General features: G+C 42.6%; 1 protein-coding gene across 2 annotated transcripts in view; it reads right to left on the bottom strand.

Moving 5' to 3' along the window:
* Positions 1–7,946: 7,946 nt before the first annotated feature.
* The window catches only part of FBXO45 (F-box protein 45), a 48,839-nt gene continuing 42,302 nt past the window's right edge, over positions 7,947–14,483 (bottom strand). For both annotated transcript variants that reach the window (XM_069213597.1, XM_069213598.1), the window contains one exon: positions 7,947–10,655. In XM_069213597.1, coding sequence (XP_069069698.1) covers positions 10,470–10,655 — 186 coding nt within the window. In that variant the 3' untranslated portion in view covers positions 7,947–10,469. The remainder of the gene's footprint in view (positions 10,656–14,483) is intronic.

Here is a 14,483-nt window from a genome sequence, read left to right as displayed (position 1 = left end):
TCACCTACCCAAATGCAATCCACCCACTCCAAACCACCACAATCCAATACAACGCAATGTTCCCCACTTTAATCCAGCCCAATCCAACCCACTCCAAACAACTTGAGATGTGCCTTAATTTATTTTTCTCCTAGGTGTTTTCAGGAAGCCATAGTTTCACACACTCCAACCCCAAGGAGCTTATATTTCATTTACGGTGTTTTCAATATTCTGTTTCAGTTTGAGGACACAAACGATAACGTTAAAATGTCTTCTATGCATGCAAACTGTTGAGAGAATATCCATACTGTGAAATTCACAGTAAACTTTAGATTTTGCCTTGTGTGTCTAAACAGCGGAACGGATTTTTATCAAGACAGGGGACAGAATGATCAAAATACACAGTGCCATATAAAGTTGGTTTCCTCCCATTCAGCACTTTTAGAGCTGTGCAAAGGGGGGGGGGGGGGGGACATGAAATTTCATTACACTGGCAAGTATAAAAAAGTTTTTTGTGGCACTCCCACCGTGAACACCTTAAAACGTTTATACCATTTGCCTGATCTGTGTCAAGTCTGGCAACATCCTAGATACCATCCAATATATTTTTCTCCAAGTTTTGAGCCAATTGTCCTGTTCAGTATCTTTGTCTGTAGCGGACAGCAAAGTTTCCCATAGAATTTAAAATAGGAAGCACTTTTTCGTTTTTTCTCCACATGTTGGTCCTTGCTCCCACGATGGATCTGCATGAAACCAAACATACTGAAACTGATTCAACTGCCACCAAAGCCATACACAACAGTAAAATAATTGCACTTAAACTCAGACATAACTATGACTAGAATCGCTGGGGTTGCCTTTGTAAATATATAGGATAGCTGATAGTTGCAGTTATGGTTAGGTCAGTTCCTGTAGGCAGTGCTGTTGTTTTAATAACATTGACCAGGCCCTTTGACTAATTCTTGCAGCTCTAAGTTTGGAACACATCACATTTTGGAGTATAAAACATTATATACCTGTGTTGTGGTACTTTAATCAGCTCAGGTTTTCATTTGTGCTCATCAGTTAACGTGTGTACAAAATAAATGTTTACATTACATGGTAGGGCTCCTTAATAATGATGTATGTTTGTAGTATGATATGAATTGTTAATTTAACAGTGGTTGTGTGTTTATGTGGTGTTTAGTTTTGTTGGGACAGTATGTGTGTGCTACAGAGGAAATGAGTGTCATTATCACTGGTGCTGAGTTACAATATTCTTTCAGCTTTATTAAAACAAAATTAATTTATTTTAAGGTTGGAGTCCAACAATGCGTAAAGAAGAGTTATACTTTTATATTCATGCATACAGTATTATTACAGGGTGTACTAATGGGAAAAATGACGAGGATCAATATTTATATATTTGTTTCTATTATTAGTTACATTAACCCCTTCGGCGTCACAGACGTAATGGATACTTCCGGTGGCGCAGCGTGGGGCGCCATGGACATAACCATTACGTTCTGGTATCGGCCCATGGCGGTGTGGGTGGGAGAAAACGGGGGTGGGGAGCACTAGCGCTCGGCCCATGGGCCTCCCATCCACCACCCAAGGGTTTGCACCACCCACTGCGATCGGGCACCAGGAATTCCCACTAGACACCAGGGATTTATTTTTGTTAATTTCACTATGGGGGAGCGGCCCCTTGGGCAAGGGTCGCTCCCCTTTGGGGGCTAATGTATCTGTTGCCGTTTTTGCCCCCCTTGGGTGCAGATTGGCCTATTATGCTTAGGCCGATCTGCCCCCAAGGGGGGCAGAAGACACATAGACACCAGGGAATAATTAGTTTTTGTGTTTGTGGTCGGCCCCTTGGGCAAGGGTCGCCCCCACCAAAGAGGGCACATGACTGTTGGCCATTTCTGCCCCCTTGGGGGCAGATCAGCCTATTATTTTTAGGTCCATGTGCCCCCAAAAGGGGGGAAGGGGCCACAAAGATGCCAGTGATTTTGTCCTTTTATTTGTTTATGTGTGTGGGGGAGGGGGGGCCCTTGGGCAAGTGTCAGCCCCCAAAGGGGGGGCACACAAATGTTGGCCATTTTGGGGCAGATCAGCTGATATATTTTTGGGTCCATCAGCCCCCAAGGGGGCAGAAGCCACTAAGGCACCATGGGTTGTTTTTGTTTGTGTTTTTTTTGTGGAGGGGGGGGGGGGGAAGCAGCCCCTTGGGTAAGGGTCTCCACCCCCCTCAATGGGGGGGGGGGGGGGGGACATGACTGTTGGCCATTTCTGCCCCCCTTGGGGGCAGATCAGTCTATTATTTTAGGTCCATCTGCCCCCAAGGAGCCAGGGATGTATTTCTTTTATTATTTTTTTGTATTGGGGGGGGGGGGGGTTTAGCGGCCCCTTAGGCACCAGGGATTGTTTTTGTTTCTGTTTTATTGAGTGGGGACAGCCCCTTGGGCAAGAGTCGCTCCTCATAAGGGCACATTACTGTTGGCCATTTCTGCACCCCCTCCTCCCCCCCTCGGGGCAGATCGACCTATTTTGTAGGGGGGGAGGGAGGAAGAGACAGAAAGCCCACTAGACACCAGGGAAGAATTTAAGAAAAAGAAAGAAAAAAAAAAAAAAAAAAAAAGCCATGCCCCCCCCCACCCCACCCCAGATAAACAGGGACAAAGTTGCTATGCCCACTGGTGGGCAGATGGAGCAATTACCCCCGATCCACTTCTCGGTGGGGCAGAAAGCCTACTAGATGCCAGGGGATATATTTAAAAAAAAAAAAAAGTGTGGTGGTGACTACTGACCAGTATGGGCATGGTAACAGTCTTTCTGCTCTCCCCCAACACACTAAAAGATATTGTCCTAATGGCAAGCAAGAGGACATTTGATTATTTTGGGTTTTGGCTTTACATTTCGGCCACATGAGCTTGGCTTACTCTCAAAATCGTCCCACTTGGAATGGCGAGGGCTGCACTTTTTGGACGGTGTCATCTAGAAAGATCTAGAGACCTAGACCCATCTAAAAGCTAAACGTCTGGGTGAGTCCAGAGTGGTGTGCTTCACATGCACCCCGCAACATTTTGAGATTTGTAAAGGATTCTGGGTAACAGAACATGGTGAGAGCCCCAAAAGTCACCCCATTCTTGATTCCCCTAGGTGTCTAGTTTTCAGAAATGCACAAGTTTGGTAGGTTTCACCATGTGCCAGCTGAGCTAGAGGACAAAATTAACAGCTAGGCACTTTCCGAAAAAATATTCACGCAAGTGAGGTACCATTTTTTAATTGGGAGACTTAGGGGAACAAAGAATAGCAAAACAAGTGTTATTGCCCCTTGTCTTTCTCTACATGTTTTCCTTCCAAATGTAAGACTGTGTGTAAAAAAAGAAGTCCATTTGAGAAATGCCCTGCAAATTCACATGCTAGTATGGGCACCCCGGAATCCAGAGCTGTGCAAATAACCACTGCTTTTCAACACCTTATCTTGTGCCCATTTTGGAAATACAAAGGTTTTCTTGCTACCTATTTCTCACTCTTTATATTTCAGCAAATAAATTGCTGTATACCCAGTATAGAATGGAAACCCATTGCAAGGTGCTGCTCATTTATTGGCTCTGGGTACCTAGGGTTCTTGATGAACCTACAAGCCCTATATATCCCCGCAACCAGGGGAGTCCAGCAGAATTAATGGTATATTGCTTTCAAGAATCTGACATCGCAGGAAAAAGTTACAGACTAAAACGTGGAGAAAAATTGCTCGTTTTTTTCACCTCAATTTCAATATATTTTTATTTCAGCTGTTATTTTCTGTAGGAGACCCTTGTAGGATCTACACAAATTACCCCTTGCTGAATTCAGTCTACTTTTCAGTAATGGTTAGCTTTCTGGGATCCAGCATTGGTTTTACACCCATTTCTGTCACTAACTGGAAAGAGGCTGAAAGCACACAAAAAATAAATAGTAAAAATGGCATATGTCCCAGTAAAATGTGAGAATTGTGTTGAAAAATTTGGTTTTCTGATTCAAGTCTGCCTGATCCTGAAAGCTGGAAGGATGGTGAGTTTAGCACCACCAACCCTTTGTTGACGCTATTTTCGGAGACAAAAAAAAAAAAAACCCACATGCTTTCTTCTGCAGCCCTTTTTTCCCAAATTTTTCTGAAAAAAACTAAATGTTTGCTGTATTTTGGCTATTTTCTTGGTCTCCTCCAGAGGAACCCACAAACTCTGGGTACCTTTAGTATCCCTAGGATGTTGGGAAAAAAGGACGCAAATATGGCATGGACAGCTTATGTGGAAAAAAGGTTGAGGGCCTTAGTGCCAACTATCGTAAGTAGCCAAAAAGACAGGCTTGGCACAGGAGGAAAGGGGTGTGGGGGGGAGAGGTATGGCAGTGAAGGGGTTAAGAGCATAGTTGAGATACTAAGTGATATTGTTGCTTTTTAAAGTAGTTATGTTAAAATGAAATTACCAGAGTATTGGCATTGCTGAATTATATAATCTGCAATGCCCTAAACTATTTCATTTGAGATGTACCTGTTTTTATAGTACACACCAACAAATAGCATAGAATATACCATAGATGCAGATAGTAACGTGCTATTTATTACCATTGTTGAGGGAGAGGAAGGGTAGGCATGACCCACTTGAGGCTTCACCTTTTGTAAGCCGTAGCTCCCTCCCCATACATAACAATGGGAATAATGTGCATATCTGCAGCTATACTAGATTTGTTACCAACTTCATCTCAAACGTTCCATATTTGCAGAGGCACCAACTTAACATGATTGGCAATGTCCGGAATCCCACCAACCTCCCAGCAGCACTGGTTTGGCATGACCCTTCACTATCCTTGAGGGAGAGTCATTATTAGGACTCACTCTGGCCCATTAACAGGCACAGGTTTGACAGAAGGCTAACCATGCCCCACAATCTCAGACCATATGCATGACAGTCAGCTGACTATCTCAAATCTATAAGTGTTTTGAAGGTACTGGCCAAAGCCTGACTGAGTGTTTGCTTTGCTGTTCTCTCATAGGCATTGGCTTGATCTGCAATACATCCTGATCTTAAAAGAGGAAGTGTTTAAAGATAGCATTTAGATGTGTGGCCACTTTTACCACCGTCATTAAAAATCTTTATGAGATAAAAGTGGTACAGTACTGGACCTTTCAAAGCCTGTATTTTCTTTCCTGGATGTAAAGGAATTATAGAGGAGTTATGCATTTAACAGGCACTGCTCCCAACCTGCAAGATATTTGGACGCCCAGATCTGGCAAGTCTGACTTTCCTAGAGCCCAAATACAATTTAGGGAGAAGGCTCACAACTTATATATTACAGACAGCTATCTGAAGGACATAATGACTATAAGTGTCACATGTAATAGATATCATCCTCTTCCTCATACACCAGACCCATCTGTTTCACACATAGCTATCCAATGGAAGCCATGACATACAAAAATTGGGTTTGATGTCTGCCCAGAAAGTTCTGAAATCCCCAACACAAACACATTTTTGGAATACTACCAAAATCAAGTAGACTAACCCCTTTGTTTATTTTAAAGCTCGATAGGTGCAGGGGTACATCTCTACACCGAAGTGCACCTTAAAGAAGTGCCTCACCTACAAATAATGAAGAATACAGATATTAGCAATATTTTTATGTCAACTTGTGAGGATCACAAAAGCTCCATAAAGAGCCTCATCACTTCATCAGTTGGTCATGGAGTTTTGAGAATGAAATAAGTGGGTTAGCCTATTTAAAGGTAATCATGTGTTGTTTTTAGGGATGAGTGATTATTTATATTCTACCTGGAAAATAAGGTATAGAAACCAATGAAGCACAGGTACATACAAATTCTGCTTTTCTGATGATCCTACAGCTATGGACCCCCTGCCCCCCTTAACTCTGAAACCAGTGTGACACACTAGGTCAATCGTATAACTCATTGCATAACACTGCCCAAAGATTCCTTCTGTCTATTTTGTACTTTCTCCTAGACTGACACCCTATAATAAAATGCACATCTTTGAACTGTGCATGATTAATTCCAGCTGCAGAGTCCAACCTACCACTTGTACGGCTATAATAACTCGATCCACATTCTTTCCACCCCCTCAATATTATCATATGGATTACATATCAATGTCATCTGCAGAACCAGATCTTTCTGATGAAGCTCTTGTGAAATAAAGGCAATGCAAGCAATCTGTAGCCCTTGCCATCACACCACACCACCAAATCACCCTTTATACCAAGAGTTGACCTTGCAGGCAAATTTTCTGATGGATTACACATCCACTTAACCGTTCAATACACTGCGGCCCTCACCAAGACAACATGGCCTGATAGTTCATATTCATTGTTGAACAGTTTCCAGGTTCTTTCTAAAAATCTATGGAAACGCCAGCCATCCGACAACAGAAAATAAATGTGTTAATCTGGCTGGACATCCTTTGGCGAATCCATGCAGTACTGAATCCTACTATCCATGGTTCATCAATATTTAATACTTCCAAGTTTTTCTACATTAATTTCCTAAGACAATCACTGCCTCTCGTTATGGAGTATGTCAATCGCTCTTCTGCAGTATTCCTGGCTTCTGTCAGTTGCACTGCCAGATCCTTATGGGAAACTCATTTAGCTCCATAACATTACTTATCACTGTCCTTACAGACTCTTTCATATAAAGGCTGACTATTATTAATCTAATTCCTCTGCACCACAATCAATCTATTTTTTAGAGCGTGCTACTCACCTTTAGGGTCTCAAGGTGCTGTGGGTATGTTCTCAGGGTTCAGTTGTAGAGTTAGGTCTTGATGTACTTACTGAATTGAGGAGCAATGGCGACTGTCTGAGGTGGAGAGATAAGGTGTTCCAACCTTTTGCTGTCAGGTAGGTGTAAGATCTTCCTCCAGCCGAGGACTTCTTTATGCAGGGTACATTGACAAGCGACTGCTGGGAGGAGCGGAGAGGTCTGGAAGGGGAGCACCAGGTGAGGCGATGGTTGAGGTGGCTGGGTCAGACGGAGAGCTCTGTAGGCATGTATGAGGAGTTTGAAATTGATCCTCTTCTCGACGGTGAACCAATGGAGGTCTCAGGTGTCCAGTGATATATTCTAAGCAGGGGATGCTCAGGACGAGTCTGGCGGCGACGTTCATGATTTGCTGCAACTTGATCAGGTTCTTCTTGGACGCTCCGGCATAGAGGGCGTTGCCATAGTCAAGTCTCCTCGTGATTAGGGCATCTGTCACGGTTTTTCAGCAGTCGGTTGTTATCCATCTGAAAATCTTCTATAGGAGTCGGAGGGTGTGGAAGCAGTGGATGCAACAGAGTTGACCTGTCTGGTCATGGTGAACACTGAGACGAGGACACCGCTGAGGTTTCGTGAGTGGTCTGTGGGGGTGAGGGAGTTGCCAAGTATTGAGGGCCACCAGGAGTCATCGCAGGCTGAGGGGGAAGGTACCAGGATGAGGACCTCGGTCTTGTCGGAGTGCAGCTTAAGACAGCTCTCCTTTATCCAGGTGACGACTGCTTCCATCCACTACAGTCATTAAAACATGCGTTTATACAAACTATGGTTTTCCTTTGTGAATATAATTTCAAGGATAGTGCAACATTTCTGTTTGGGAAATGCATTATATCAGCTAGCAAGTCTTATATAAAACGTTTTCACTCTTTCCATCTAGTACCGAGGTTTCAGACATTTTATAAAACATTGCTTACCTTAGCAGAGACAATGCCTGCAAGTTGTCTCCACAAGTCAATCCATTTCAAGGACATTGTCTGAGACACAAGATGTAACAAGAAAAATAAACAAATACACAATTTTATAATCACAGCTCAATAACACAATTATTTAAGTGTAGAAAATTATTTCAAGACAATTCAGCAAAATAATCAGATAAAGATACGACAATTTTAAGTAGGCCTAAATATTACTCCCCCAATTGATCCAATAATATGACTGCTTCCAGACACAACCATGGACTACGCGGACAAGGAGGATTCCTTTATAGTACTGTCTTCGTAACAGATGCAGATATTGAGTCACATCAATTGTAAGTTGATGTGAAAATTCATGTTGTTCATCCTGTGCCAAATTATAACATTCTCCCCACTTTTAAAGGTATTTTTCCACCCAATCTCTAGGGAAAACACATCTTGATGACTTTGTAACAGTTGTCAACATTAGTTCAATAACAACCAATTTTTATTATCCATTTTTGAGAAAGGGAAAGTCACAGTATCTCCCATAATCATATTATATCTGCCCTGGACTCTCTCCTCGACAATAAAATAGTTATTATAGGCGAAAATATTACAATACGTAATATCGTTATGTATTGCAAGTTTTAAACCTTACGACCAATAGACTAGATTACTGCTCTTACACCAGATGCCAAGCGCCACCTCTATACCAGACTTTCCAAATCTTCTCCATACATTCCACAAGCCTCTGAACCAGTTTCCCTATTACCTGCAAGTGTAAATTACCCTGCCTCATGCAGACTGCACACTGCATCTTTAAAACCCTGAACATGCTCACGCGGCACAGAACACAAATAAAATAAATTAACAACTGACCTGGTACTCTAGATACCTCTATAATCTAAATGACACCCAAATCATTTCTCATATTTCAGTGGGAAATAGGCCCAGTTCCAGCCTAAATAGGACCGATAAGATTGCAAAACATTATTTTTATCTACCACTTACTGCATCAAGCCTACATCAGGCTTCCCCCCCCCCCCCACCCCCCCCCCCTTTTATTCCCCATTTTCAGTGCTTGGAACCAGTCTGCTCAGCAAATGTACAACTCCACTCATTAGAACACATACTTTACAAACGAAATCCCACAGGTCCAATAAAGGTCACCTCCTAATTATGTACCCTAGATCTAAAGAACATGGACTTAAATACAAAATTGTAAGTTTAATTTAGGAGCAGCGAGATTTTGAAGTTTAACATCCGACAAAGGAGCATAATGTGACATGGTGGGAAGAGTGGACTGTATGCTGCTCCATAAAATACCATTACTAATAGGTAAAGGGCCAATTCTCTACTTAAGGACAAGAGCACCATTTCTGGACATGGTTGAGGTCTATCTACCTTAGAATCTTTGAGGAATTAGGGCTCATGAAACTAAGTTGATAGAAGAACAAACCGCAAACTACATACAGTGGGAACTGCTCCATGGTGTTCATCAAGATTTATTAATCCTTCTGAAGAAGGATAACGGAGCAGAATATAGATTAGCATCCAGAACTATGAAGAAGGGTCAACAGTTATGCTGATTGCAAAGGAGGTCTATTCTAAGCTTCCAACTATCTGCTTGCTAAAGGAAGGGGGGGCGGGGATATGGCTCATTCACAGAAGCCACTGAACAAACTAAATAGCAAGGAATTCGATAGCTATCAATACCTACCGAAACAAATCAAATTTTAAGTAGAACATTTTAATCTGTAAGCTGAAACACTAACTATGCCAAACCTTAACATCAAATGTCCCATTCACACTCAACATTGCCTGCACAAGGGCCTTCTCTGGCCTTTGGACTACTCATTCAAAGAGGTGTAAAAGGGTAAATCTAAATAATCTTAATTCCTGGTAGATATGATGCCCCTTATCTCTCTGCCTTCCCCGTACATTCTCCTCCTGCATCCCTTTCTAACAACTCCTTGTCTTGAAGAAACCATGAAATAAACCTGATGTAAATAACACGGACATTGGATTGACAGTTTAGTAGAATGATCCTGTGGAAGCCACATATTCATTCGAAACAATAAGACTACTGGTTCCGGGAAGCAGACAGTGAGTCCAAATAATCCTATTTCAACATTTTCCAGGTGTGCTCTATAGAGCAATAGGATCTTCAAACACTGTCTGAAAGCACCTAGACTGTTTCAATATACTTGTAGTGTTTTTTTTCCAGTAATTATTATGTAAGATAAGAACATACAATTGGGTTTTACACTTAAGACGTGGGTCAAATACACCTTTTTAAAATACAGATAAAAATAGCTGCACAAACATTATAATGCACCCCACCTGCTAGGTCTGCAGAGACTGTGCTAGGCAGTGCTTTAAAAACATTAAATAATTCTCCCAGTATTACACACACCTGAGACACACTGAACCGAGCTCATTAAACTTGGTCCCATCTGCTTCTTTGGATGATCTCGTGCTTTGCAGAGGGTAGAAAAATACCTTTCCTCAACAGCATATGACTGGTGCAGAGAGAGGTTTTGCAATTAAAACAAATGTAAACCTTTTTACACCATGCACTTTCAGAAGGGCTATTCCAATGACTACTGTCATCACCCAGCAGGTTAGACAATGCAAGTCTTTAGGACAGAAGAAATGCCAAAATGGAGACTGATGGGAGAGTCTCTTTTTTTCAGAATGTGCCTCAGCATTCTCCTGCTGATAAGACTCATGGGTCCTGCTCATGCAGATCTTCTGAACTGAAAGGTCCACAGCTCAAGCAAAGCTCTCAGAATATACGGTCATCCATCTAAGGGCTTTCCCAAGTAGACCAAAGTCACTTCGGTGTTGCCATAGACAGCAGATACTGCTGGGTACAAACAGGTCTTAGGCAGTCCACGAAAAGCCACACCCAGGAACTCATAGCCACGCTCAAAGGCCAAGGTCTTGTCGTCCATGTCCAAGATAACCCTTATTCGTTCACCTATCTGGGGGAAAGAATGAAACATGGACAAAGGGATACATTAGATAGTACATAAATAAATTGTAAACTTGAACAAAACTATTGCACATTTTAGTTTACATGCATAAGAACAAAACATCCAGCTATAAACTGAAACAACATGCATTGAGATGAATATAAGGCACAACTTTAAATGACACACAGCTAGGAAAAAAGTTCAGAAAGTGCCTATGGGGGAAGAACACATCATTGTAAACAAAAAGATCAGAATTAAAGTAAGATACAGAACAGCAAATTACTTCCCAGTGGTGTGATGGGTACGTCAAAGCACAAACAGGAAATGTATGTAATGAGGGTAATCCCAACATTTACAAAACATAGCAAACACAGCAACCATGACAATGGCAAATCTTGAACATAATTTCATGTCCAGGGGTGTGGAATTTATTAAAATATCTACTTGTCCACGGGACAGGTTGCTTCTCAAATCTACTTGTCCTGTAAAAAGATCTACTTGTCCCTTTGGTGCCATGTAGTGTGGCGCCAAATTATGGCAGCAATCTCATTATGTAAGAGCTCTATAATAGCCTCTCTGATTATGCCAGGGCTACTACCATAGTAGGGCTTGAATACTTGCAGTTTCAATCCCTACTGTAGCAATTTCCTTATTTTTCCACCTTTCTGCAGATCTGCATAGTGGGGCTGGAGGAAGCAGTAAGCAATAGTTCCAGGGCTGGAATGCCTTTGAGTCTGCAAACCTACATGTTTTAAAGATTTTCACCAGCTTCTCTCTAATATTTTCCCATAATAAGAAAGGTTGGACATTTACTCCTGACAATGGCAGAATTAGAACTTCTTCCAGGGTTGGGAAGAAAGTGGCTGGAGGGAAAATGAACTTGCAAATGCTCAATAGATTTTCACATGAGCAAATCTACACATGCGTATTTAGCCATGCTAAAATACAGTTCACAAATAATTTATAGGGGTACGACATATACCATGGGTGCACTTTTGTGACTTTCTTTAAGAATTTGGGGCCACATGTAGGTAGGTTCAGATTTGCGACCCGCAAATTGCGAGTCGCAAATCCGAATGTAAGATGGTTTCCCTGACACCATGTGTGATTCGCAAGGGCTTCGCAAATGCAAACCTCATGAATAATCATGAGGTGGGTCGCAATTTGCGACCCCCTTGCGAATGGCGGCCTCACAAGGATGGTGGCCTGCTGGAGACAGCAGACCACCATGTCTGTGACTGCTTTTCAATAAAGCAGTTTTTTTTTTTTTTTTTAAATGCAGCCCGTTTTCCTTAAAGGAAAACGAGATGCATTACAAGAACGAAAAATGAAACGTTTTCGTTTCATTTTTTCAGAGCAGGACCACTGCCTGCTCTGAAAAAATGTTTACAGTGAAATTCACAATGGGGAAGGGGTCCCAGGGGGACCCCTTCCCTTTTGTGAAAGTGGTAGCACCCATTTGAAATGGGTGCAAACTGCGATTGGTTTGCACCCGCGTTCGCAAAACAAACCTACATTGCACTGCGAGTCGCAATTAGGAAGGGAACACCCCTTCCTAATTGCGAGTCGCAAACCCGTTTTGCGATTCGTAACCAGGTTACCGAATCGCAAAACAGGGTTTGTGCATCGCAATGTGCTTTTTGCACGTCGCAAACAGCGAAAGTGGCTGTTTGCGACATGCAAAAAGCTACCTACATGTGGGTCTTGGTCCCTAATTAGGTCTGGTGTTAACAAAGACATTTTGTTTTTATTAAACTTCTATTTCTCTCTCTTTCGGCTGGCTTTACTGTGAGTGATCGCATTCTTCTCTTCCACAAGGAGCATCTTGGCACACAAAGTAGTTTTGTTCAGTGTCAGGAACTACAGTGGCAATCAGTGACGTAATGAAACTGGAGGGTGCCCCTTTGCAAAGAACATGGAGGAGCCCCCTCTCCAGACTCACTCAGGGTAGGTGCTGTGCTGAAGGGGCCCCCTGGAGGGCGGCTGCGGGGCCTTTGTTATGCCACTGGTGCCAACGTGTGCTTTTAGAGTTCAAAAACATTTTGGTTTTTTTTTGCCAGTGTTTGTTACAATGTTGAGGGCCTGGTAGCTCCCACAACAATAAAGTGTTACAAAAGCCATGTCAAAACAAGACACGCATTGATGAAACTTAAAGACTTATAAAAATATGTCAGATCAGTTGGCTTTGTCAGTGTTTGATTATTTTCATGCTTCCCATAATCGTGTTGAAAATGGTTACACTGATTTTCCATTAGAAATATTTTGGGGAAATACTAGCATGCATCAAAACATTTTACTAAATGACACTTCATTTGCATCTAATCAGAGAGCATTCTGGGAGCATTATACTTAGCCTCATAGCCTAAACTTTTCAAACATGTGTATACACTTTTTTTTTTTCTACTGGAACCAACGTCAGTATTGAAGTGTGACCTTTAAACATTTATTTACAGCACTCACCCGAATAATGAAGGTTTTCAAATAATGAACCATAAATACAAGTTCGAACAGCATTATCTTTTGGAAACACATTACCTCAACTGCAGAGAGTTCCACTCTCTGTAAACAGGCAGCCAAAGGGTTTGTGCTGTAGAGGGTTGGGCCTACTTGTCTCAAGGACAAAGTAAACATAAAAACTTGTTGCCCTTGACCCCAAACAAGATGTCCCGGGCGTCGGGCGATAGGAATTCCACATCCCTGATGTCCCCTAAATTTAGCAATTACTATGCAAAGGAACATTTGTACTCATTAGATTCATGATCACTTTGATCAAAAAGGTGCACATGGGAAGAAGGGGGAATAATACTTAGTTACTTAAAAAGATGGTCTCAACGTAAGGCATGGAAATGGGAGAATAGGGAGAGACAATGAGGTAAGAGCATTAGTGTCAACTTTTCAGGAAATGTGGCCCAAAGCAGGCTATTCAGTCCATGGACCAGGGGTAGGGTCCGCAATACTAAGAGAGGTATGGGCATACTTCTCAATGTGGAAGGTGGGTAGCCTTTTGGGATTTCCTAGAAAGAGAAGTTAGGCTACTATTGGCTGCTACTAAGATATACACTGAAGAAGACAAATGTACCTCAATGATAGACACCTAAAGTCGTGCGGCACTGAAAGAGTGTCTGTGCAAGGTGTTTTTTATTTTATAATATCTTGTTAGTAGCATTTCAAGTGATTCATACAATTCAAAACTTTGCACTGTTGCACATCTTATTTTCTCAGCAAGTGTCCAGTTCATCTCCCCCCTCCTGTTCCCTACCATCTTGGTTTGCCTAAACCAGTCACTCTGGTCACTGATAGTCTCTCATCATCATTTGGCATATCAAGGTCACCGCAAGGATTACCCCTAGAAGTGTTCAAATTGTTCTATAGTTTATCCCATTTTTTAAAGGCATTCCCTGGCTTCGTACATCCCTTGGTCAACGAGCAAGCACCAGTCCATGTCTTGCTTCCAGTCATCCCCCTAGGGAACAAAGTAGCGGCTCAGCCAGAGACGGGCGCAACGCCCATACCAGCGGACTACGACCTGAGCTGCAGGATGGGATGAGTCCCAAACCCACTAGTGGAGACACTACCCTCCAAAACGCAACCTCTACTGCGCCCCCTCCGTATCTCTGTATGATGTAGCCGGTCTCCCCAGGGGCCGCTGGGACAGGGAGAGGAGCCTTTCTGGAGAGGCTATCAACTTGTCTTCCATGAGAGAGACAAAGGGTTAGGCCGTGGCACTTTCACCCAACAGCCCTCTCCATGGTCGCTCTGGGACCGTGGTCTCTTCCCCCTAGAGGAGGTCGTTTCTGGCTAAGAGGTCTGGCAACTGCATGAGGCGAGCCTCGCCCT

The sequence above is a fragment of the Pleurodeles waltl genome, chromosome 11 (assembly GCF_031143425.1).
Source record: "Pleurodeles waltl isolate 20211129_DDA chromosome 11, aPleWal1.hap1.20221129, whole genome shotgun sequence".
Lineage (NCBI taxonomy): Eukaryota > Metazoa > Chordata > Amphibia > Caudata > Salamandridae > Pleurodeles > Pleurodeles waltl.
This window is presented reverse-complemented; position numbering and strand designations above follow the sequence as displayed.